General features: G+C 42.5%; 1 protein-coding gene across 6 annotated transcripts in view; it reads left to right on the forward strand.

Annotated features, from left to right (window-relative positions):
- Nucleotides 1-24,662, forward strand: part of NRP1 (neuropilin 1) — a 149,916-nt gene extending 125,254 nt beyond the window's left edge. For 2 of the 6 annotated variants that reach the window (XM_031652402.1, XM_031652401.1), the window contains 6 exons: nucleotides 2,189-2,333; nucleotides 6,483-6,587; nucleotides 11,720-11,779; nucleotides 17,027-17,164; nucleotides 22,873-23,147; nucleotides 23,643-24,662. In XM_031652402.1, coding sequence (XP_031508262.1) covers nucleotides 2,189-2,333; nucleotides 6,483-6,587; nucleotides 11,720-11,779; nucleotides 17,027-17,164; nucleotides 22,873-23,147; nucleotides 23,643-23,759 — 840 coding nt within the window. In that variant the 3' untranslated portion in view covers nucleotides 23,760-24,662. Of the gene's footprint in view, nucleotides 1-2,188; nucleotides 2,334-3,543; nucleotides 3,870-6,482; nucleotides 6,588-11,719; nucleotides 11,780-17,026; nucleotides 17,165-22,872; nucleotides 23,148-23,642 lie in introns of those variants that run through there. The other 4 variants (XM_031652403.1, XM_031652404.1, XM_031652405.1 and 1 more) reach the window with 4 other exon arrangements.
- The last annotated feature ends 616 nt before the right edge of the window (nucleotides 24,663-25,278 follow it).

Below are 25,278 nucleotides of genomic sequence, written 5' to 3' on the forward strand. Positions count from 1 at the left end.
TTTGCATCAGATTAAAGACAAACTAATGAAACTAAATGTGTGGCCTTGGGCATAGATGTTTCTTGGACCATGGTGTTTTCACCTATTAAAATCAGGAGACTGGGCCGGCTCGGTGGCTCACGTCTGTAATCCCAGCACTTTGGGAGGCTGAGGTGGGCATATCGCCTGAGGTCAGGAGTTCGAGACCAGCCTGGCCAACATGGTGAAACCCTGTCTCTACTTAAAATACAAAAATTAGCCAGGCATGGTGGCGGGTGCCTGTAATCCCAGCTACTCTGGAGGCTGAGGCAAGATAATTGCTTGAAGGTTATCTTCAAGGTTGCAGTGAGGCAGAGGCAGTGAGCTGGAGGCAGAGGTTACAGTGAGCTGAGATCGCACCACTGCACTCCAACCTTGGTGACAGAGCGAGACTCCGTCTCTAAAAAAATAAATAAATAAATGAGGAGACTGGACTAGATGGTTTGTAAGGGCAGAGGCATCATCGTGGTGTGGTTAAGGGTGCCAGTTAAGACCACCTAGATTTGAGTCCTGGCTCTGCCACTTGCTGTGTGTATGGCCATGGGCCAATGACTTGACAACTCTGTGCCTCAGTTTCCTTGTCTGTAAAAGGACCATAATATAGAATGTACCTCATGGCGAATTTACCTACATTTGGAAAATTAAATGTAACATGTTTTTAAAATCTCTGAATAGTTAAAAAATATGTGGCCAGGCATGGTGGTTCATGCCTATAATCCCAGTACTTTGGGAGGCCAAGGCAGGCAGATCACTTGAGGTCAGGAGTTCAAGACCAGCTTGGCCAACATGGTGAAACCCCATCTCTACTAAAAATACAAAAATTAGTTGGACATATTGGTGTGCACCTGCAATCCCAGCTACTTGGGAGGCTGAGACAGGAGAATCACTTGCTCACAAGAGGCGCAGGTTGCAGAGAGTCAAGATCATGCCACTGCACTCCAGCCTGGGTGACAGGGCGAGACTCTGTCTCAAGAAAAAAAAAAAAGTGCTGCTCTAAAATGGACCATTTTATCAGTTTTCTTTTTCACGTTAGAGATTTTTTTCAGTGGAAAGGTGTGTTAGGAATCATAGATTAGGTTCTATAGAAACAACTGAGAAACTTTTATGGTTTTTCAATATTATAGGAAGATGACAAAATGAGTTGTTCTGAGGATTAAATGAATACATAGATTTTAAGCAGTTAGAACAATGCCTTACTCTATCAAACGTCATGCAATGTTTGATATCTAAAAGGACATTCCTTATGATGAGACAATTTTCTTTTCCTCCTCCCCCTCTGCCTTCTCCCATTTGGAATGGGATTAAGAATTATGCTGGAGAAGAGGACACAAGGAGGCTCATCCATTTCTTGAAAAGGAAAACAGGGCTAGTCGTTGCTCCATCTTCTCAGAATTCCAGAAAGGATTTTGATCTATCTGGGCATGTGAAAAGGAAACTAAGTCAGTAGCAGCACTGGCAGTGGGTGGCCAAGCTCCTGAAAACTGTCACAGGGACTTCAAGCTAGGAACACACTTCAAAAGAGATGCCAACTCATGCCAGGAGCAGTGGCTCACACCTGTAATCCCAGCACTTGGAGAGGCCAAGCCAGGAGAATCTCTTGCAGCCAGGAGTTTGAGACCAGCCTGGGCAACATGGTGACACCCTGTCTCCACAAAAAATTAGCTGGGCATGGTGGCGCACACCTGTAATTCCAGCACTTTGGGAGACTGAGGCAAGCGGATCACTTGAGCCCCTAAGTTTAAGACCAGCCTGGGCAACATGGTGAAACCCCATCTCTGCAAAAAATACAAAAGTTAGCTAGGCATGGTGGTGGGTGCCTGTAGTCCCAGCTACTCAGGAGGCTGAGGTGGGAGGATCACTGAGCCCAGGGAGGGTGAGACTGAAGAGAGGTGCAATTGCACCATTGCACTCCACCCTGGGCGACACAGTGAGACTCCATCTCAAAAAATAATAATAACGAATAAATAAACAAATGCCATCTGTCACTTCTTAGAGAAGCTTTCATTGTTGTTTCCTTTCTCATTTATGAAAGAGATGTCCACCATTTACAAAGTGGTAGAATGAAGCCTTTTCCTCTGCCCTATTCAGAGTCCTGGTGGAGGGAAGAAACAGTTGCTGAAGGGGAGCACTTTTTTTTTTCTTAATGCCCTGTGTTTTTCATGCTTCACAGTCTTTTGAGGGCAACAACAACTATGACACACCTGAGCTGCGGACTTTTCCAGCTCTCTCCACGCGATTCATCAGGATCTACCCCGAGAGAGCCACTCATGGCGGACTGGGGCTCCGAATGGAGCTGCTGGGCTGTGAAGTGGAAGGTAATTATGATCTCCAGAGTTAATTCTCATTCCTTTTTAAATTTCCTCTTCCACGCATTTAGGCCCCTGATGGCGCCTTTGCAAATTGCCTACCCTTTTCCCTTGGGAGGCCCCATATCTCGGTGCCTGCCCATCAGTGAGGCTCAAAGCTCTGACACATGTCACGAGGCAGCACCTTCACAGTCCTACTTTTGTCTTGGGTTGTTTGCATGACTCTCCTTGGATTATATGAGATTGTCTCTCTTTACTTAAAAAAAAAAGAGATAATTTATAGAGTTGAAATTCACATAACATAAAATTCACCACAACTCGGTGGCATTTAGCACATTTACAATTCAGTTGTACCAACTCCCCTCTTTCTAGTTCCAAAATATTTCCATCACTCCAGAGGAAAACCCCTTACCCAGTAAGCAGGCAACTTCTCTCAACCCCTGGCAACCACTTTTGCCCTTTAAATATTATTTAGAGGTCGATATCTGATCCAGTTTCTGTCTGCAGTGTTGATTACCAGCACATAGAAACAGAAAGCAGCCTTTGACAGACTAAGACAGCAAGACATTATCCTGGATGAATATCTTAGGCTGCTGCAGAGAAACAGAACTTTACATGAGACAACGTGTCTGAAAGTAGAGTGACGTTACTGCCTACACTTAGATTATTATATGAAGGTCATATCAAGTACAAATTCAGTCCACACGCTGACCCCATGGCTGCACTCTCTTTGAACATATAATGAATGAAATGAATATTTTGAGTTGGTTATTGTACCGTTTAATATATTTATGCACTAGAATCCCCATCTGCCTTAGATTTGGACATAAATGAGTAACCTACACCAGTTTTTCTATCCCCATAGAGGTCTTGCTCCAGCCTAGCTTCAAGAATGACTATTGTTGGCATCCAGATGTTAATCAGCCGAGCATATATGCTCACAGTTGTTTTGAAGAATGCGTTTTAATGTCACCTTCTTGCAATTTTACAATTATTTGTGTCTTGAGCTACCAAATATAATTATATTCCTGAGCACATTAAATACCATAAAACTTTACTTATGCATGACAGAATCTTCAGCTATCAATCACCATACTCCTGAATAATTCATAGCTACTTTTTCAATGTGTTTATTTAAAAGCAGGCCATTTTCTCCCATTCTTTACTGTGTGGTTGTTTCCATATCTGTAGTCATGCCCCAGACACCTAAATTATCCAGGCACTATCAACACAGACCAAGAATGTCCATGTGCCAGGACTTTGGCAAAGGATGCCAAGAAAAAGAAGGGATGGGTGGACTCCATTCACTGCAGATGCGTTCGTTCAATTCACAGAGAAACGTGGTCATCTGGAAAGGGAGTCTGCTCTCAGGATGCGAAATCTGTAGCCTGGATTCTGGAAGGCGATGCTAATTTAGGAGGTGGAGTGAATGGAGGGTTGAAAAGATAGCCTGCTGGAAGTTTTGAAAGCACCCTTGCAAAAATTGTAAGGAGAACGTGATGACAGTGAAAGAGATCTGACCTAACTGACTCCATCTTGCTTCTAACCTCCAAGCTGTCCTTGTTCATTCCTGGGCGTAGGCCAAACTAACTTTAGGAGGAACTTGTGGTTTAACTTTGAAACAAAGACAATAACAGCTCTTTCCCAAAACAAACCCCCTTCCTGCCTGGGTACTAGATTGCCTTTGCAAGGCTAACGAATTAGCCACAAAATTGGAAATTATGGTTTAGGGAAAAAAAATGAAATTATGGTTTAGGGGTCATGCAGCTGGAGGCTGCAAGATTCTGAACCTCCCCAAATTGCTCCTGGGGATAATGTCACTGTTGTAAAATCTAAGATCAGGGCTTCAGATATTTTGCAGACCCTGTAGTTGATGGATCAGCTGGCACTACCCAGATCGATCAACTGGCTCATCCTGCCTTGTGTCCCCACCAGAAATTGACTCAGCACAAGAGGACACCTTTGACTCCCTGTGATTTCATCTCAGACCTGACCAATGAGCACCTGCCACTTTTCAACCCCTACTCACCAAATTATCCTTCAAAACCTCAACCCAATCAATAATAGAACCCCTATCTCCCATACAGTTGTCTCCGCATGAATTAAACTCCTTCTCTATTGCAATTCCCCTGTCTTGACAAATCAGCCCTGTCTAGGCAGCAGGCAAGGAGGACTCATTGGGAAGTTAGAGCTTCCACTCTCTAGTGTCACTTCTGTAGTGAGGTAGAAATGATCGGTGAAGGGATTTGCCTACAGATGTTTCCAAGCACTCACAAAAGTGAGGACATTGCCTTGGGCCATATGTGAAACAAACATCTGGGGAAAGTAATGTCAAAGCTTTTTGATATGATTGGTGAAAAGAAATGCTTTTCTTCTCCCTTCAATCAGTAACAGGCCCTTATTAAATATCTACTCTGTGCCTTGTTCTAGGGGAGACACCTAAGGGAATGCAGGAGAAAGATGCAGTCCACTCCAGCCTCCCAGGAGTGTCTGTCCTAGGTGCTAGCACTTATATTTAAGAAATAAAGAACCACGGGCTGGGTGCAGTGGCTCACATCTGTAATCCCAGCTACTCGTGAGGCTGAGACAGGAGAATCTCTTGAATCAGGGAAGCGGAGGTTGCAGTGAGCTGAGATCACGCCATTGCACTCCAGCCTGGGTGACAAGAGCGAAACTCCCAATCGAAAAAAGAAAAAAGAGATAAAGAACCCCAGAAGATAATATATTTTCAAATAGTAAAACTGGAACATACGTATCATTCGCTTCCTCTTTTTTTTCCGTTGAATCTAGTGAATCTAGCTAGCCACTACCTCAGGCCATTTATAATGCAGAACTCCTCCTTTAGAAACAGCTTGATGAATGCAGAAAAATCAGCAAGATGAATAGAGTTTTAAATACTTAAAGGTAGCACATTATCAAGAGCAAGGAGAGCTTAGGGAAGAAAGACAACTGTCTGGCTTGCCAGAGAAGATGCTACTGATTCAATGAGAGCAATACATAGAGGCCAGAATACGGGTGTATGTGTTTTACAAAAAAGTCTGGATTGCAGGCCTGAATGGCATGTATGTTATTTGCACATGGTAACTTCTTAGTTATTACTGGTGTGTGTCTTTGGGCCATTGAAGAAGCTGAAACTTAGCTCTGTTTCTCCACGTGCCATAACTCTGCTTGGTGTTTCAGCACCATTCAAAGAATGTCAGATTTTTACTGAGAAAGCAGCAGTTACTGACACATTCCTATTGGCCAGAAGAGAACAGCCCCCAGCCACCAACATCTTGTATGGTTCTCAGACATCACGAGAACTATCCATTATCTCAAGTCTTATAAAGTGAAATGTAATGCCAAAAACTGTAAAATATTAAACAGATTGCAAAAATGAGTAACAGGCTGAAAAAAAATAGCTGAACGAAATTTAAAGGACTTCAAAAGCAGTCTTTGATTAATGTTGGATACCTTTCAACTGCGAATTCAGAGATATAGGAATACCTGTGAACAGTGGAATGCAGTCCTATGAGAGTTCATGTAAAATGACCCCGGGATATCTGAGACAACTTCTCTCACACACCTGCCCTGGAGAGAGGGCTCACAGTTTGAGAAGCTGCTTAAAGAGAAATGGAATCACTGTTTTTTGTTTGTTTGGTTTGGTTTGGTTTTAAAAAGCACTATTGCATTAAATGTGAATGTTGACTCCCTTCGGGGAAGAATTATAATATAAACTTAGCAAACTTAGTCAGTACTAAGAATATAAAAGAATTTATGACAAGTGAGTGCTCTAACACCTCGAAAATGAAAGGGAAAACATTTCAAGCAAAATCTCTATCTTCAAAGTTCTCAACTCCGGGGTCCTGAATAAATAACCAGTGAGAACTCCAGAGCTTTTCAGAAGAAGGATGTTTATGTAGATAACAACGTATAAAATGCTAAGGCAGCCAACTCTACTCAGCAGATATGAATCAAATACCGAAACAAAGCAGGCTCTGCTATTGTACATTCTGCAGAATCCAAGCATATCTAGCTCCTGAAAGAGAGGCAAACCATGCCCCTGGCCTTCTTACCGCAGATTAAAGTTTTCTGCATAAGCATTAGCAGATCCAACAGCCAGAGGCTTGAGAATACATTTCCAAGGTGTGAGATAATAATCCTTGGATCTTGTTTCAGCCCCTACAGCTGGACCGACCACTCCCAACGGGAACCCGGTGGATGAATGTGATGACGACCAGGCCAACTGCCACAGTGGAACAGGTGATGACTTCCAGCTCACAGGTGCAGAAACCATCTTCATCCCATTGCTGTACCATTTCAGTTCATGTCGTAGTTGGGACCGGCTAATGCCTGTGTGTGTGCTTATAACTCCGCATGGCAAAGAGCTGCCCAGGAATAGAAGCTGCCTTGCCAGAACACGTGCATCTTCATTTCATCATGTCATCTGGATAGACGAGTTGTTCTTAATAGCCACAACCACTTGAAACAACCATTTGAGCCATTTTCAGAGCCGAAGGCTAGGATTATCTTAACTGAATAAGAATTTCTCCATGGCTAAATGTGCTAAACTGATCCTTATTTTCAGGCCCCCCTCCCCTCATAACACGTGCACCGCCCCTACATAACCACACACTTCAGAATGTTTATTTTCATTTTCTAATGAGGACAAGTTTTTTTGAATGGATCCTTTATCCAACGAATGGATAAAATTAGGCTTATATTTGAAGTGCGGCTTTTAGGTTGGGATTTGGTAAATCATTATACATTAACATTTACAAAGGCAGAATTAGTTGCTATTTCACATCACCACCGGCCAGCAAACACATCAGCGATGTTGTGTGCCGAATGTCTCACTAATTAATCTAGAGTATTACTCTCTAATCTCCTAAAACCCTAAAAGCTAGGAAGTGACCTTCTCTTCCACTTGGAATGGCAGAGGAAGTATTAGGCAAGTGGAGAAATGGGATTACACCATTTGGAAATTGGCCGAGGCACTAGGGTTTTCACCCTGTGGTTGCAAAAGGTATCGTGGGACTTTTATTGCTCCCTGGGTCAAAATGCAGTTTCAATAGCATCTGACTTTCATTTTAGATTAAAAGTGAGCTTTTGAATGCAGGTCTGCGTTTTTACCCAGAAGGGCCTCGGAGAGCCCACATAATTAATTTCCATGGGCAAAACTGAAGGCGTTACCATGTAACTTCATAATAAGGCCATGTTATTGGCTAATGCATTCGTGCAAAATCTGGAAGGAAATGTCCTACAGTACATTTCCAATTACTTCAAAAGCTCTCCTCTGAAGGAGCGAGAGAGCTCCGCACTCTGAGATGGAATAAAGAGTAAAAGAAAGAAAAAAAATTGAAAATCTGCCCCAGAAATTTAGTACTATGAACTGGGTTTACATTTAAATCCCACCTCCTAAAGCTGTCTCTCTCCAAATTTCCAGAATAATCATTTACATTCATATGGCCAATAAATGTCACATTGCTATGAACTTTTGAATGCTTGTATACAAGCAGCCACAAGCCACAAAACTTAGTTTAATTAATGCAGAGGCATATTCTGTGTAAGATGTCAAGTTCAAGTTGAAAACTCAACTGCTGATATAAAAAACAGAGTACTATTCCATGAACCAATTCCTCTGGAAGCTTCCCGGGGTTGCCTGTAAACATTCTGCCACAAACCTCAGGCTTTTTACAGACCCCGTCACACATCCATAGTGAAATTTCTCATAAAAAAGGCATGATCGCAGGATCCCAGTGTACCCTTTCAATTGCCCTCTTGTGGAAGGGGTTCTTTTCTTCATAAACCCTAAAGTGGTCAGTTAATATTGATTAGAAACAAAGCCTCAGATTTACTCCTCATATCAGAACAACCAGCCTTCTCATTTTTGCATTAGTTCATGACTGAATCAATTGAAACTGAAGCCTTTGAATGAAATAGGGCGAGTATGTTAGCCTGGAGCAAATTGTGTATGGCAGCGAGTTACAAACCACAGAAAATGGGTCATTTATAGTGGAAACACTGACAACCTTTCAAAACTGTAAGGTTTTGCTTTACCTACAGCGTTTAAATTATTTCTTTGGTAGATAGAAGAAAGTTCATTCTGATTTTTTCTTTTTACATATTACCATGGCGAAAAAGAGTTATTCCCAGATCAGCACGTTTGTCTCAATAATTCTATAAATACTCTCATATATTAAGAACTGCTGAGGATGTTGATAAGGCCTGTCCCACACCTCCATCAAGAAGAAGTCATTTTAGAAGACATTTTCATGCTTCATATCCATTTATTGCAAGAAGGCAATCTTTTTCTTTTTAAAACATTTTGTACTTTACAAAACTATTTGCTATTCTTTTCTGAAAATGGATGTGCTCACATGCCATTGTTTGCAAGGGGCAAAAACCTCACCTAACCCAGACACCTTTTTATATGGAAACTACACATCTCCTATGCTCACGAGCAATTTTGCATCCTTTTTGCTAATTCTGGCACAGGCTTTGCTGTCAGGACTACAAACGTTGGATGTTTAGTGTGATGAAACCAAACCAAGAGCATTATTGCTTTAACCCTGATAGGTGGAACATGGAAATTGGGATCAATGCTGTCTTTAGGGGTTGTCTGTTCCTTAGCACAGGTGTTGATTTAATTTATTCTCCTGGGGTGACCTACCTGTATCTAGAGGGGAGAAATATTGTAGTGAAATGCTTGTTACTTACAAACCACGCCGAATTCCAGGTGTACTCTACCAAATGCATGGAAAGGAGTAGAATGTGCTCTCCCAGACCTCCTAGCCAAGGTGAAGATGCTTCCCTCAAGTTACTCATTTGCAAATGCCTTGGAAGTCATTAGATAATACACTTGGCCTCAAAGGCACCAGACAGCTAAATTTTACATTGGAGCTGTGTATACCCAACAGTGGAATTTGCTTCCCAACCTATAGCAAAACCGATTATGCATATCAGTTTTAAAAAGCAAATTTTCACCTTGAATCTTTCTCCTATAAGACCACGGGGAACAGAATGCTAATGTATTCTGGCCTCCCTCCAATTCTGCCATTATAGATTCACCTTCTTAACCCATAGTACATATAATTCCTTCTTCCTAGTGCCTGCCTTGTTGAGGCCTTGCACACATGTGACCACTCATCCAGCATATTTGCTGGGAGAACTGAGGTACCGTGACTTGGTGCTGCAGTTGATTAGCCTAGAAATCTTAAGACCATTCCAAGAGCACAATTTTATGGCTCTCTGATTCATGCTATGGAAATGTAACATGATTTCTGATCTGTGGGAACTGCCAGATAGGCCTGGCCCGAATAAAGATCATCACAAATCTTTATTGAATTATATTATTGGGAAGTGCACAATTATGGCACCCTGTAACCACCTCCAGAACTTTCCATGGTAGTCATGGGCCCACCCCATTCACTTACCCTGAATTGGTTCAATACTGTATCTGGATATAACAGGTTACTTCCAACCATAATCTGCATCATGGATAGACATAAGGAGAAACAGCTTTCTCAAGCACCTATGTAATAAACAGCAAACCACTGTTTCCCAAACTCAGTGGGTTATAAGACTCATCTGAGAAGCTTTCAAAAATACAGATTTTGGCTGGGCATGGTGGCTCACACCTGTAACACCAGCACTTTGGGAGGCCAAAGCGAGAAGATCACTCGAGGTCAGAAGTTTGAGACCAGCCTGGGCCAGATAGCGAGATCCCTGTCTCCAAAAAAATATATATATATATATCAGCCAGGCTTGGTGGCACACACCTAGTCCTGGCTACTTAGGAGGCTGAGGCAGGAGGATCCCCTGAGCCCAAGAGTTTGAGGCTACAGTGCATGATGGCACCACTGCACTCCAGCCTGGGTGACAGCAAGACTCTGTCTCAAAAAAATACAGATTTCAAAGCCTTACGCCTAGAGATTCCAATTCTCATTTAGGTCTAGAGAGGACAGGTGGATGGGAGACTGCAATTTCAACAAGCGTTCTGGTGATTCTTATGGTTGGGCAAGTTTAAGAACACTACTTTACAACAGAAGTATAATGATGAACAGTGGGAAATGGGTGAGTGAGTAAAGAGGTGGAAGAGAAGGTGAAGCTAAGTCTCAATAGACAAGGTTACAGCCTGTCCCCTGACCAGTGAGATGCAGTAGGCCTGCACTCATTGGAAACTCACAGCAGTCAGGGTATTACTTGTTCAGTCTGTGAACAAGTTTCTCCTGTTCTTGCTCACAAGAACTGGGACTGTGAAATGTTTCTCCTGTTCTCCTTCTCCTGCTGCTTCCTGCAGCTTCTCCAAACCACATACAGGGCAGAGTATTTGTCCTGAAGGAAAGTAAACAGCTCCGGTAGCCAAACAGAGGAGGAACCCATAGCACCTTACTTTAAACCCTCAGTTTTCCAGTTTTTAAAATAGGTTGTGGGGACTAGCCTTGCAACTTCCCTGAAGGCACACACCTGAAACCTTGGAAAACGATTTAAAGATTAGAGGTTGAGGTCAAGTTTAATACCCAAGTCACCGAGGAGGTGACTTTGCTTTTGCAGAGGCCTTTGCTTTTCACTGTTGCAATTGTGTGCTGTGTTTTGTCTGGGAATCAGTGAGTGCCCATGGAGTGAAGTCCCAATTTCTGGGTGCCTTCTGAATGCTTTGTAAAGAAAGGTGTTAGGATACGTTGTCTACTTGAAAATTGCAGGCTGGGCACGGTGGCTCACACGTGTAATCCTAGCACTTTGGCAGGCTGAGGTGGACGGATCACTTGGGGTCAGGTGTTCAAGACCAGGCTGGCCAATATGGTAAAACCCTGTCTCTACTAAAAATACAAAAATTATCTGGACATGGTGCCACATGCCTGTAATCCCAGCTACTCAGGAGGCTGAGGCAGGAGACTCGCTTGAACCTGGGAGGCAGAGGTTGTAGTGAGCCGAGACTGTGCCACTGCACTCCAGCCTGGGCAACAGAGTAAGACTCCATCTCAAAAAAAAAGAAAGAAAGAAAGAAAAAAAGAAAGAAAATTGCTAAGAGATTAAAGTGTTCTCACCATAAAGAAAGCCCAAAATAGGTTTATGAAGTAATGCATATGTGAACTAGCTTGATTTAGCCATTCTACTAAGTGTACCAAAACATCACGTTGTATGCCATAAATATATACAACTTCTATTTGTTAATTTAGACAATTATTTTATCTGTAAATTTGTAAAAGAAGTATGTTAGGTAAAAAAATGGTTTATTTGAATTTGATATGGTGATGAACAAAATTGAAGGGAAACAATTGCTACCACTGAAATTAAAAGGATTTTTCTATGGAAAATATTTGCCTCTGATAGACATTTGTAAGTGTACATTTTTCTCCTGCATATTCACTACCGTTTTCTTATTTTTGCATGTTGCTGTTTTTGTTTTTCAGGTGGCACCACTGTGCTGGCCACAGAAAAGCCCACGGTCATAGACAGCACCATACAATCAGGTATCAAATAAAATATGAAATGTGGCAGATTCCATGTACCTCTCTCCTCTCCGCGGCTGCGCTCCTCGCTTTCAGTTTCCCTGAAAGTCCTAGAAGGAGAGATGCCACACAGCATCTGGTCTCCAAGCATGAGCCATAAATATTGCTTTCCTTTCATCCACATGTATATGCAGCAGGGAGTGAGATTTCCTTCTCCATCAGTAATTGCCAAATGGTGACAATCCCAGCTCTCCACTGAAGGAACGGAGTAACATACTTTGTTTAAACGCAGCACATCTAGGACATGGATTGTGTTTGCAAACTACAGGAGAAGGAAATCTCACAGGCAGCACAGCCCGACTATTTATTTTCATCGCAATCCGGCAAAACCCAGACAGGCAAAGTTTGTCAGTTTTGCCTGCCATGGAGTTGGCAGTTTTACAACAGCGTTTCCAGTGGGCGTGCCATGAAACGGGGTTCAGGAAACCGCAGTTTATAATTGTGCACGGAGAGAAGCACACCCTTGGGAACAGCACCTCCTCATCCTTTTATTAATAGAAAAGCGTAACGACTTTTAAAGCTCTTGGTTTGCTGTCGATCAGGGGCCAGTCACGGTTAAACGGTGGCCTTCCTCTCGCTGGCCTTTGTGTTTAGTTAGTATCCTGTAAAATTCTTCCCGGCAGACATACACGAAGGGAAACAGTCAGTATAAGCAATCAGAGGTTTTAAATACTTTAAAGTTAATCATTAGAGTAAGGTGAGCAGGTCAGTTTTCCAGCTTTCTCCCATTTCCTCTATTGAAGCCCTCTCAGCCTTGGCCTCTGCAGTCATTTATTAATGGGGCGTGTGGTGTATATCAATGTTTCCTCAACGGTATGACACTACCCAGCTAGGCAGAAAGTAGAAAGGGCCGCCCTAATTAGTATGCTTTCTTAAAGGACGCTGTCACTGTTGACCTGATTAAACTGCAAAACAAACTTGTCTTCGGTCGAACTTAACCCCCAGCTGCCCTATAGCATGTTCAGGTTGACAAAATTCCTGCTACCACACAGCCCAGACACCCCCTACAAAACCAAGAGATGAAACAGAAGAGTCACTGCCGAAATTCAGAAAATGGTGTAGTCCTACACACATCTTAAGTTGTAAAATGTGGCTTTCAAAGACTGTGCGGGCACCTCCCATAACTGAAGGTACTCATGAGAACAGCCCTGCCTCTCCTTTTCTTTGTGCCTTTCCTGTAAGTTCTCAGCCCTTGGGAAGATTTTCTGTGGATAAAGGATAAAGGGTAATGACCACCAGTTGGTTCTCTATGTCCTTTCTGGGATAGGGAAGAGGGGTGAGGTGAATAAATGAAGTTCTGATCACATAACAAACCTTTTAGCTGTTGTTGCAGTTTTTTCTCTTGCCAGAGAGGTAATTAAAGCCACTATGAAGTTGCCAGCTAATTTATTTCATCTCATCCCTCTTCTCCTTGACTATGAAAGGGGGTAGGGATCGTTAAAAAAAAGTGAACAAGAGCTGTGTAGAAAATGGGAAGTTATATCAGATTCCAAATCTAGGTAATCTTCCCTGAATGTTGAAGGTCAATATTGTCAGAGCAGGAGTGGTTTTGTTAACATATTTGATTTGTGCACAATCTCAAGGTCACTTGAGGGATGGCTTCTCAGAGGGGCCAGTCGTTCTTGTCACAGAGTCTACTGTGGTCAGAGGGCAGGTGTGCGAATTACAACAGTAGGACCTATTGCTATCACCCTCTGAACAAGTGCAGTTCAAACCACACGGGTCTACTGATCGGGGTGGTCTGACCCGGTTTGAATTTCACAGTCAGTGCAGAGTCCTTTGCAAATTGACTTGCTTTCCTGTTTCCCCATTGTCTAAGTCATGAATCTGGACTCCAAGTCTCTGTTTGTGGCTAATGGACTGTCTGACCTTCCTGGAAGGAGTTCTGTTGATTGTAACCTCCTCGCTAAGTCAATGCCCAGAATATTGCACGGGGACTTGAGCATGCTTCAGCCAGGGGTCAGGTCTGACTCTGAAGAGCTGACCTGGTGGCCCAAGTCTCCTGATACTTTGATCCACACTGTTCTGCAGGATTCAGATTCTTCAAGTGTCATCACAAGCAGCAGTCAATGAGACCTCAAAACCTTCATCATAATTCCATTTTGCCATTACAGACTCAACTCAGAGTCTTACGATTTCATCTTACTGATTCTCATCAACATAATAAACTCCATGGGCATGTAATATTTATATACTTTTATGTAATCAGATGCAGAAAAGCTGGTTAACCCTCCACCAGCAAGTGATGGGATCCTTATATTTTTAATCCAGTTCTCTCTGGCGAGAGCTCTAACCCTCTGAGGCTCCTCCAGCATTCCTGCAGCAGTTCGGAGTATATTCATCACCCATGATTGTATGGGCCTGAGCACCTCTGCTTGTTTAGACTGAAAGACTAGTCTATGAATAAGTGAGTTAATCTGCTCTATAGAAGTTTGGAATATCAGATTTAAAAATTAAATCCTTATGCATGCATGTGGTGCTAATGATCCAACTTCAGGCAAGATGGGTTTGGCAAGCACAGCTGGTACTTGCTCTCAGAGGCTATAAATTTGTTTTAAGTTCAGAATATTGTTTCCTGCTATTTTTAAGAGTCAAGAAGGGATTTAGCTGGATTACCCCCATTGAATTTAATGAGAGTTGTGTGCCCCTCCAGGGCTTGGGTAATATTTTGAAAACGTAAACGTCAGTAGTCCTAGATGTTTGTTTCATTCATTCATTCGCTGTTTTTCTTTTCTTTTCGCTCTCCCTTTCTCCTTTCCTCTGTCCTTCTTTCTTTTTCCTTTCTATAAATGTTTATGGGTAGTTTGTGTGTTTGTCTTTCTAGCCAAGCTGAAAGGTCACTCCATAACCCTCCCCAACAAAAGGCATTGATTTAAAAACATATCCTTTAAATAACCAAATTGCCACAAGTTATGTGATCAAGACAAGAGGATAAAAGGGCAGTAAAATACAAAAAGTTAGAGCAATTCACCTTGTTAAATGTACAGAATGAGGAAGGACATTGGAAGGTAAAGGCAGACTGTCATTCTCTGAAGCAAGAAGAAGTGCCTGAAACATTTTTTCAGGCAAAGGGGTTCCATGTCCTGGTCATTTCAAAAATATCCAAGTTCCTACATTTTATGATAGCATCAGAATATTAATAGCCACAATAATGGATGATGTCGTTTTCTGTTCTATAGATAATAAATGTAATGCATTAACAAGGTAAATATAGGCAGAACTGTGTGTGCTGGGGTAGCTTTCATTATCCTGAATGTGCATGTTTTATAAAGTGTATTTAAGCAGAAAAATCAATACCACACACACATTAACATGTTCCGATATTAACATTTTCTAACATGAGATTATGCAACAATACATTTCAGGGTCGTAGGCGTTGGCATCCAAGGTGGCTCAATCATTCAGTCACCGTTCAGTTGACTGTACTTCATCTACATAATTCAATCTTGCTGCAGAAAAGTGTGGTAAATTTTGGAGCGGGTTTCCCATGCCTTAAGAAGTCCTGTTTCATGGCTATGATACCTGAAATATATCTCTCTGATGACACTATAGCTGTGAAAAATATAGCCTTTTTGCACTAAATGTAAGTGCTCATGTTAGACACATCACATAGCTTACTAGTTTACTTTCCCGAACTGGCTCTGTCTAGCCTTTGGGAGGTCACAGCATCATTGGGAGAATCCAGACTGCTCCTTTTTGATAGTTCTTATGGCGAATTCCTTCCAAAATTTGACATTAGCCCTAGAAAAGGGTTCCTTACAAACTAAAAAGGCAAAGTAAACCATTCTTATCTATTCCATAAATCTTCCCATTAAAATTCCTCCTACCATTGGGGGAGGGGCTGTGGAGACCAGGCTCAGAGCAGAAAGCGAGATACTTTGTATTAAACACGAGCAAGTTAAAGAGAAGCTCAGAAGGAGATAAGGTCTTGGCCTGACCCTAATACAGCATCTAATACCAGACTTCCCTTATTGTTCATAGGGATTCTTTTGAGGCTTATTTTTAAGTTCAACGGGCCAGACGCCCCAGGCGCCTCCCTGTTTGTTTCAATGCTGCCATCTCGTGGACTGCCTACACTCAGTGATGAGCCTAGAGGCCCTTAGTCACCCGGGAAAGCAGCTGCGTCTGTGGGCTTCGTTCTTTATAGGGAAGATGAAAGGAGGGGGCAGAAACCTGAGAATTTCGTCTTTAGAATTTTTTTTATTGTTAGCTTATGTTTACGAAAACAACAGTCATACTTGGGATAAGTAGCGATGATTTCATTTTTCCCATACTTAAAAGTTCAGCTCTTTTCAAAAAGAGGCTGCGTAAAAGTCAGGCTGTGGGTTTTAAAAACCCATAGTCCAACAGCACCTCGTAGGGCACACACAAGGCAAGTCACTCCCGTGAATTCATTCACGCTGTCTTTTCAGATTCCTAAGGAAACCTTTGGAACTTAAAGTATAATAATAATAAATAAATTAAAAAAAAAAAAAAAAAAAAAGAAGAAAAGTAAAGTAAAAAACGGGTAGCTACTGAAATGGGCTTTGGATTTAGATGACCTTGCATTGAGGTTTTAAGCCGGGTGAACAATTTATATGTAAATTTAGAAATTAAAAAAGCAGAAATTTATACTTAAATTAATCGACTTTATAGAAAGCATGGAAGAAAAAAAATCATCTTAAAATGCTTAAGAGATTCTAACCCTGACATTAAAGACCTGAAGCATGAACTGGTGAGGTGGAAATAGACAAAACCTCCCGGGTGAGGCATTTCGCCAAGTTACTTTCCACTTTTGAGGCTTCATGGGTCAATCTCTAATTAAGATTCTTTTCATTGGCGGGTATCAACTTATATGATTTATCCTCAAGAACAGAATGGCTTTCATATTAAATACTGTGGAAATGGGGAGAGTGTTGCAAATGTAATATACGTGCTTTAGAAAATAGCCTTCCTGGAAATTTTATGTAAACCCAATTTGACAGGCAGTCCATAATCCTTTTAAAGCTGGATTTTTAAAGAAATTACTAAATGTGATTTTGCAAACATTTTGACATCTCCATGCATCTTTTGGTTTCTTGGTAATCCTGGCTTTCCCAGAATTTTCAAACAGACATAAAGTTGTATAAATCGTGCTTTCCATGAATGAATGAAGGGCTTTTGTGACCCTAAATGATCAAATGTGTCTTTCTCTGCCTGTCTCTTGTTTTTACTTCCCACCCACTGAAGAGTTTCCTACATATGGTTTTAACTGTGAATTTGGCTGGGGCTCTCACAAGACCTTCTGCCACTGGGAACATGACAATCACGTGCAGCTCAAGTGGAGTGTGTTGACCAGCAAGACGGGACCCATTCAGGATCACACAGGTAGCACAGAGTTCACTTTGGCTGCATGGCTTTGCAGATTCTCTTTGATTCCGAGGCTGTGTTACTGGGAGGGCTTCTAATGTCTGTGAATTTAGGGGAGTGGGAAATACTACAGGCATTCACATGTGCCCTTATTTTCTGGAATTAACAATGTTTCTTTCCCTAGTACAAAGAAGCATAGGGCAAATCATACTAATGCCCCTTGAAGTTGGCCACTGATTGGCCTCCTTGAAAACAGCAAATTGGGCAAGGATGTATGCATTAGCATTCATCTTATACTTTTTTTTTTTTTTTTGAAACGGAGTCTCACTGTTGTCTGGGCTGGAATGCAATGGCACTATCTCCGCCCACTGCAACCTCCGCCTCCCGGGTTCACGCAATTCTCCTGCCTCAGCCTCCTGAGTACCTGGGATTACAGGCACACACCACCACAGCCGGCTAATTTTTTGTATTTTTAGTAGAGATGGGGTTTTACCATGTTGGCCAGGCTGGTCTCAAACTCCTGACCTCATGATCCGCCAAAGTGCTGGAATTATAGGTGGGAACCGCTGCGACTGGCCTTGTCTTATACTTTTTCTGAACTTCTTATTTTGGGCAATTTCAACCATATTCACAAATGGAAAAGAAATAGTAGAATGAATTCTCTATATGCATGACCCTGCTTCAACAATTATCAGATCATAGGAAACTTAATTTATGTCTGTCATCCCTGACTCTGAATTATTTTCAAACAAGTCCAGGCATATATTTATGTCATCTCATTTATTTTACAACTAAAGAAACAATTCACAATGCTTGCTGTCTCCACACCCTTGAAGGGGAGGTGGGGCAAGGTGGCGTGGGATTCTTATTCACTGGGGAAGGATTTAAAGTCTAGTGTATTTCCTTTAAGCAGGTAGAAACCTCACCATGCCCTAGCTCACAACCCTCCCACCACCTCCTGTCTTACTTTCTTCCTAAGATTAATTGGTGAGGGAGGAATGGGTTGGGGGACAGAAAGCTGGTAGCTTCTCCAGTGAGCTCTCTTATCTGCCCCCATCCTGCTACCCACCTAGTTATTTCACTGCCCAACTTGAGGTACAGTATAAAGGACCAGCAGGCAGGACATGGTGGCTCACACCTGTAATCCCAGCATTTTGCTGGGCCAGAGCAGGAGAATCAGTTGAGTTAGAGAGTTAGAGACCAGCCTGGGCAACACAGCAAGACACTGACATTACAAAATAAAAACTTTTTAAAAATTAACCAAGCATAAGTGTGCACGCTTGTAGTCCCAACTACTCAGAGTCTGTTGTGGGACTTTGAGCCTAGGAGTTCGAGGCTGCAGTGACCTATGATCGCACCATTGCACTCCAGCCTGGGTGACAGAACTGGAACCTGTCTCTAAACAGAAAAAAATAAAAATTAAAAATAAAGAAATAAATAACCAGCCATGTCTGGCCCAACACACACACACACACACACACACACAAACACACACACGTATACACACTCACAGCAAACACCCAATCCACGAACTTCTGCACCCACTCGGAAATACTTACAGAGCACTGCTTGCTCAGGTAGTGGCTTCCCAAAAGGTAACCCCGGGGGCATTTACTGATGCTAGGAAATCTCATTACATTCTCCCCATCTTGGCTCTTTGGGTGAGTGAGTCAGTGGACTGATGGCTGGGCCAAGGGTACTTCATGCCTTTCCCATTTTGTGGTTCACTTTTCTCCCAGTGAATACAACCATTAAATAGGTTGAATAGGCCTCCTTCTACCACAGTTACCTCCTTGCCTAATGAGAATGACAAGGAAATTGGATAAAATTGGACTCCTTCAAATCTGAGACACTTTCAATTGAATCTTAAGACAGGCAGTTTTAGAAAACTTAAAATACTTTGACTGTAAATGGCACTGTACATATAAATGGCATCAAATTAACTAAATGCAATTAGCCAAAATGAAGGCAGTAATGGTGGAAAAATTGATGCAAAGTGAAGCAAAATGGCTCAGTAGGATCTGACATTCAAAGGAGGTTAAAAGCTATGTTAGCCAGAGACAAAAGCTAAAAGGCTTGCAGAAGTAAAGTGCTAATTGAGAAAATGAAGACAGAGTTCCTGACCCAGAACTGTGATAAAACCCTTGAAAGGGAAAATATCAGTGCTTTATGTGTTAGAGTATCAGAGAAGGAGGGCTTGTCTTAGATTAACAGCTGAGAAGTGTGATTCCTTCAGAAGGGTTGGACTCTTTTGTTCTCTCAGCCACCCAGATTTACTTGGCAGTTGTGCCAGGTCAGCTCCGACTAGAAAGAACCCCTGCAGCTCTAGAAACATAATCATTTGTGCAGAGAGATGGGTGAGCCCAACATCTGAAAGGCAGGAACTACTTGTTAACAGGGAAAAGATCTAGATGAAAAGAGCCCTCCACGAAGCTCCCGCGCGTAGACTGACATTAGAGAGTAGATGGTGCTTTTTTTACAATATTATTTGGTGAAACTTTGCAAACCAGAGATGGGGTTGTTTAAAAAGAAAATGAACACTAGCTAGGTAAAATATCCTGCTGCTTAATTTTGAACATATTGAAAGGCATCCCATTTGCTTGGTTTTCTGCATTTGACCTCTAAGAATGGAACTAGGTACCTCCTTTCAGAGGATTCCTGAAGTCTGGCATCTCTCCCTGGTTCACTGAACAAGTGGTATTTGAGAAGCTCTGTTATAGGGCAGACGCTGTCTTGGGCACTGGAAATACACGTGTAAAGGAAGACGTCCCTACGCCTGAGGAACTCACAGTCTGATCATGGTTGGGAAGTGACCACAGTGCAGTTCAGTGAGGACTTCCAATGGCAGAGACCAGTGACAACGGACCATGTAAAAGATGATGGAAGAGGGGTCAGGGAAAGCAGCCCTGTCCAGACACCAGCTGAGCTAGGCTTATTTTACTGGCTTGTGTTTGGTATGCTTTGCACAGGTTTTTGTATGGGAAGTAGTTAGGTAGAAGTAGAGTATGCATGACTTTGGGAGCTACCTCCTTGCCTAATGAGATTGACAAGGAAATTGATGAAATTGGATTCTTTCCATTTTCACTGAGTAGAGCAGAAGTTTGTGGATTGGATGTTTATTGTGAGTGTGTGTGTGTGCGTGTGTGTGTGTATGTGTGTGTTTTGGGCAGGACACTGCTGGTTCTTTATACCATACCTTAAGTTGGTGATGCAGTGACCAGGAGGAAAACAGGATGGAGGCAGATAAAAGGTCCATTGGAGGGGCTGCCAGCTCCCTCTTTGTGAAGAAGTGTGGATCAGCTGCAGGCAGTGAGCAGCCCCTGAAGAATTCTAAGCAGAGGAGCAACACAAGCACATTTTATTTATTTATTTGTTTATTTATTTATTTATTTAAGAGTAGCCGTACTCCCAGCTACTTAGGACTACAGCTATGTAGGAGCTACTACAGATGCCCACCACCATGCGTGGTTAATTTTTGCATTTTTGGTAAAGACATGGTTTCGTCATGTTGGCCAGGCTGGTCTCGAACTCCTAGCCTCAGGTGATCCAGCCACCTCGGCCTCCCAAAGTACTGGGATTACAGGCGTGGGCCACCGCACCCGGCCACACAAGCGTATTTAAAGACTACAGTGTGAGAGGGCAGGGACCGTAAGAACTTCCTTAGGCAGAGGATTCTTGAAATCTGGCTTCTCTCCCGGTGCACTGAACGGGCATCATTTGAGAAGCGCTGTTACCTGGCAGATGCTGTGTTGGGCACTGGAAATACAGGTATGAAGGAGGGGGTCCCTGTGCTTGAGGAACTCTCTGTCTGGTTATGGGTAGGAAGTGATCACGGTGCAGTTGAGTGAGGATGTCCAATGGGAGAGCATCCCTCTACCTACGTCCACTTCTCTCCTTCTTTCTAACACCCATTCTCTGACTGGCCTCAATAAACTTCGAGCAGTGAGCTCAATAAGTGGGATTAAGACATGGCAGCAGCATTGCCAATTTCAGTCTTTTTTCCATAAGACTGGGGGGACGGAGGCACAATGGGTGTATTTTTTTCCCATTTTGGTGGATTCGTCACAGTGAAATAGCACCATCCCACACACAGGTGATCACATCTTGATAAATTAGTGGGCAAAACAAATCCTAAGCGTGAATGGATCAGCTCAGTCACAGAGGACACCCTGCAAGGTTGGAGAGTGAGAGGGACATTCATCCTGCAGTATCAAACCTACTAGAGTGGCTAGAGTTGCCACTTGTGAACACCCTTCTCCTATGATTCCACCCACTGGTTTGAAAAAGGGTGGGCTCTCACATAAGCAGCCAGGTAAGGAAAGGAAACTGCCCGTGAACACATCTACGTCCACCTGGACACTGTTGACACAGGCGAGCAGAGAGGAGTATGTGCCCACGGGTGCACAGTGAGAAAGCACCTTGCAAACACACAAGCCTCTTGGGCAACAAACACAACCTCCTGCTGCCCACTGAGGCCCGAGCAGCAGATTCACACTTAATCAGGTGAGGCGTTAGAGAAGATGATTTCTATTTGCAAAGCCAACAGTGAAACATGGGTTGTGTGTTTAGACCAGGTGGTGGCAGGAGGAAATGTTCCCAGTGGGGGTCATTAAAAGCGAAGCCAAGAGAAAGTCCTCGCAGTTCAGCAAGTGTCTATGTTGCCAAAATGGCACGTTCTAATGAACCTCAACAAGGCAACCTTCCTCTCCTTGGGCCAGAAGCCCACCTCAAATAGGAGCAGGGCTCACAGGAGAGATGCAAGCTCTCAGGTGTGTTTAAGGAATTCAAAAACCATGAAAACAAACTACGGGAAAAATAATCTGAACTTGAAAAAGTTTTTTTAAAAGATTACTACATTATTAGGAAAAACTACAGGTTTATGATTATCAAGGAGTCATAGTGACAGAAGTTTCATTAATCAGAATTCCTGCTGCTCAAATGATAAATAAAAATACATCTCAATGATTTCATTTAATGCATGTGTTCACATGGATGCTGCTGTGTGATCTTAAAGTTGCATGAAAATAGGGTTTCTTAGGCCCAGCGTGGTGAATCATGCCTGTAATCCCAGCATTTTGGGAGGCCGGTGTGGGAGGATTGCTTGAGGCCAGGAGTTTGAGACTAGCCTGGGCAACACAGGCAACAAAGACTCTATCTCTTCTTAAAGAAAAAATTAATCTTTTTAAGAACTAGCTGAGCATGGTGGCACGGGCCCATAGTCATAGCTACTCAGAATGTTGAGGCAGGATGATCACTTGAACCAAGGAGTTTGAGGCTGCAATGAGCTATGATCGCACCACTGCATCCCAACCTGGGCAACAGGAGTGTCTAAACATAACAAATAAATCAATAAATAAGATTTCTTCTTAGAGAGCCAGGCGTTTTCAGTCCAGGCTATGCACAGACTTTGCTTTCAGTTTGCTTGTGATGGTGCAAATGCCAGCTTGAGCCATAGCCTGTGTCCATATGAAAATGTATTCCATTATAAGTAGTATCCTAATTAGTGCCACTCAGCCTTCCCCTAATCAAGTGTCCATTTTGCAGGAGCTGAGAGCAGGGCCTCAGGTGCCCATGAGGTCCCCAAGTATGCACACTTCTCCCTTTTCACTACATATTTGAGTTCTTGGCACTCAGCTCAGGAAGCTTTTGATTAGTGAGACTTGAAATAAGAGAGATAAAAGTGTGGTAATCCTGGCCACTCTCCCTAACACAGTTCTTTGTCACAGCAGGAGATGGCAACTTCATCTATTCCCAAGCTGATGAAAATCAGAAGGGCAAAGTGGCTCGCCTGGTGAGCCCTGTGGTTTATTCCCAGAACTCTGCCCACTGCATGACCTTCTGGTATCACATGTCTGGGTCCCACGTCGGCACACTCAGGGTCAAACTGCGCTACCAGAAGCCAGAGGAGTACGATCAGCTGGTCTGGATGGCCATTGGACACCAAGGTGACCACTGGAAGGAAGGGCGTGTCTTGCTCCACAAGTCTCTGAAACTTTATCAGGTATGACCTCTTCCCAAGGCTGGGGGGGGTGCAGTGGCTGCAGGAATACTGAGACAATATGTTGGAGGTTGTGCAAATGAGATGCGGGAATTATTCTGAAATTATTTCCAGTGTTTCCCAACCCTGAGATATTGCTGCAATGATAACCACCTTCATAGCAGATTTCACAGTCTCCTATATTGTAGGAACAGAACCAATTTGCTGAGAAAGAACACAAAGGACTTCCATGTCATCTATTTCTGGGCTTTCACAATGTATCATTCCTTTTGTTTGCTGCTTTCTCCCATTTTAAAGTTTGTATTATAAAAAGAGAGTGTGAGGAGAAGGTGCATGCCATCACCAGGCAGCTAATGTGGATTGATGAGTGAAGTGTGTGCTTACACTGAATCTGATGAATTTAATTTATGTGTCATAGCGGGAGCTGAACAAGCATTTGTAAACTCTGCCGCATGAGATGAGCATTTCAATACTGTGAAAATGATCTTATTTTGTTAGGTGATTTTCGAGGGCGAAATCGGAAAAGGAAACCTTGGTGGGATTGCTGTGGATGACATTAGTATTAATAACCACATTTCACAAGAAGATTGTGCAAGTAAGTTTGAGCTGCTGTAGAAACCAATGGAATACTTGCCCAGGGAAAGACTCTTGCCAAAGTGGTGGTCTTTGTTTTGCCCATTTCTACTTAGAATTTCCGTGTGGCACATCATAGGAAATGCATATTCTGGTGCAACAGGGCATAAAATCAGCCCAATTTACCTGTGGCTGTCCCATCACCTACCCTAGGTCCTTCATAATGTCTGCTTGATACCTACAAAACTCCACAAATAATGCAGAATCCAAAGATTATAGCTAAGAAGACCCAGCTTACAAGCTGTATATGCCATACGGAAACATTTTGATGAGCAGCGGAAAGTCAGACATTGGATAATTCCAAATATCTGAGTGTATAAACAAAACAGCAAGCCTCTGAAAACTTTGATCAGGACGAGTTTAATTAAGAATACATTGTTAATGAACCATAGAAGCCATAATTCTTTGCTTTATTACAAATAAGTAGATGTTTCTGACTTTTAAAATAGCTGAAATGGCTTAAGAGACTTAAATGAAATTCAGAAACTTGGCCTAGTATTTCAGAGTTGGTCTTTATGGTTCTTGTACTAGGTGGATGTAAGACATAGAAAACCAATTCATATTCCCTAGTTCTTGATATATAATTACAAATAGCATTACTAATGGCAGTGTAATAGCATGGTAATTAGTCTTAAGCTCCATTTGCTACATTGAAACTTTTGTTATACATCATTATATAATACGATGTTAATTATAACAAAATGGGATAAGCCTATTGGGCAAATTTAAGACAAAGGAGGCCTGTTGGCTGTAATGGGGGTTTTGGTCATTTCAGCAACTTACAAAGCTTTTATTATATAATATACTGGATATATATAATCCCTAAAGTGGCAATAATTTGATAGGATCCATTGAAGAAATTGGGCAAAAAAAAAAAAAAAGGAGCAATGAAGAAAGGCTTGCTTCTTCATACATTAAAGGGAATCTGCTTCGTGCCACCCTACTTAGCAAATCTTCACAAGAATGATAAGGCTTAATAGTTTAGCTGCAACTCTTTTACAAGTTACCCACATCCATATCTACACTGCTGTAAAAATGTGTATTTCATGTAGTAACACAATGTCTGTGATATCTTCACTTCTCCATTCCAAAGTGAGAATGATGATGGTGATGTTTTGGGATGTGAGAGCAAACTCCACAGACTAAAACAAAGAAACGAAATTCAATTCAGTTCAACAAGTTCTGACTACATACCATATGCAAAGCAGCATGCGGATGCTCCAGTGAAAGTACATGGCTGAGCCAGGCGCAGTGGCTCACGCCTGTCATCCCAACGCTTTGGGAGGCCGAGGTGGGAGGATCATTTGGGGCCAGGAGTTTAGGACCAGCCTGGCCAACATGGCGAAACCCCATCTCTACTAAAAAATACAAAAATTAGCTGGGCGTGGTGGCACGCACCTGTAGTAATCCCAGCTACTTGGGAGGCTGAGGCAGGAGAACTGCTTGAACCCAGGAGGCAGAAGTGCAGTGAGCCAAGATCATGCCAGTGCACTCCAGCCTA

Source organism: Papio anubis, chromosome 11, assembly GCF_008728515.1.
Source record: "Papio anubis isolate 15944 chromosome 11, Panubis1.0, whole genome shotgun sequence".
NCBI classification, from domain to species: domain Eukaryota; kingdom Metazoa; phylum Chordata; class Mammalia; order Primates; family Cercopithecidae; genus Papio; species Papio anubis.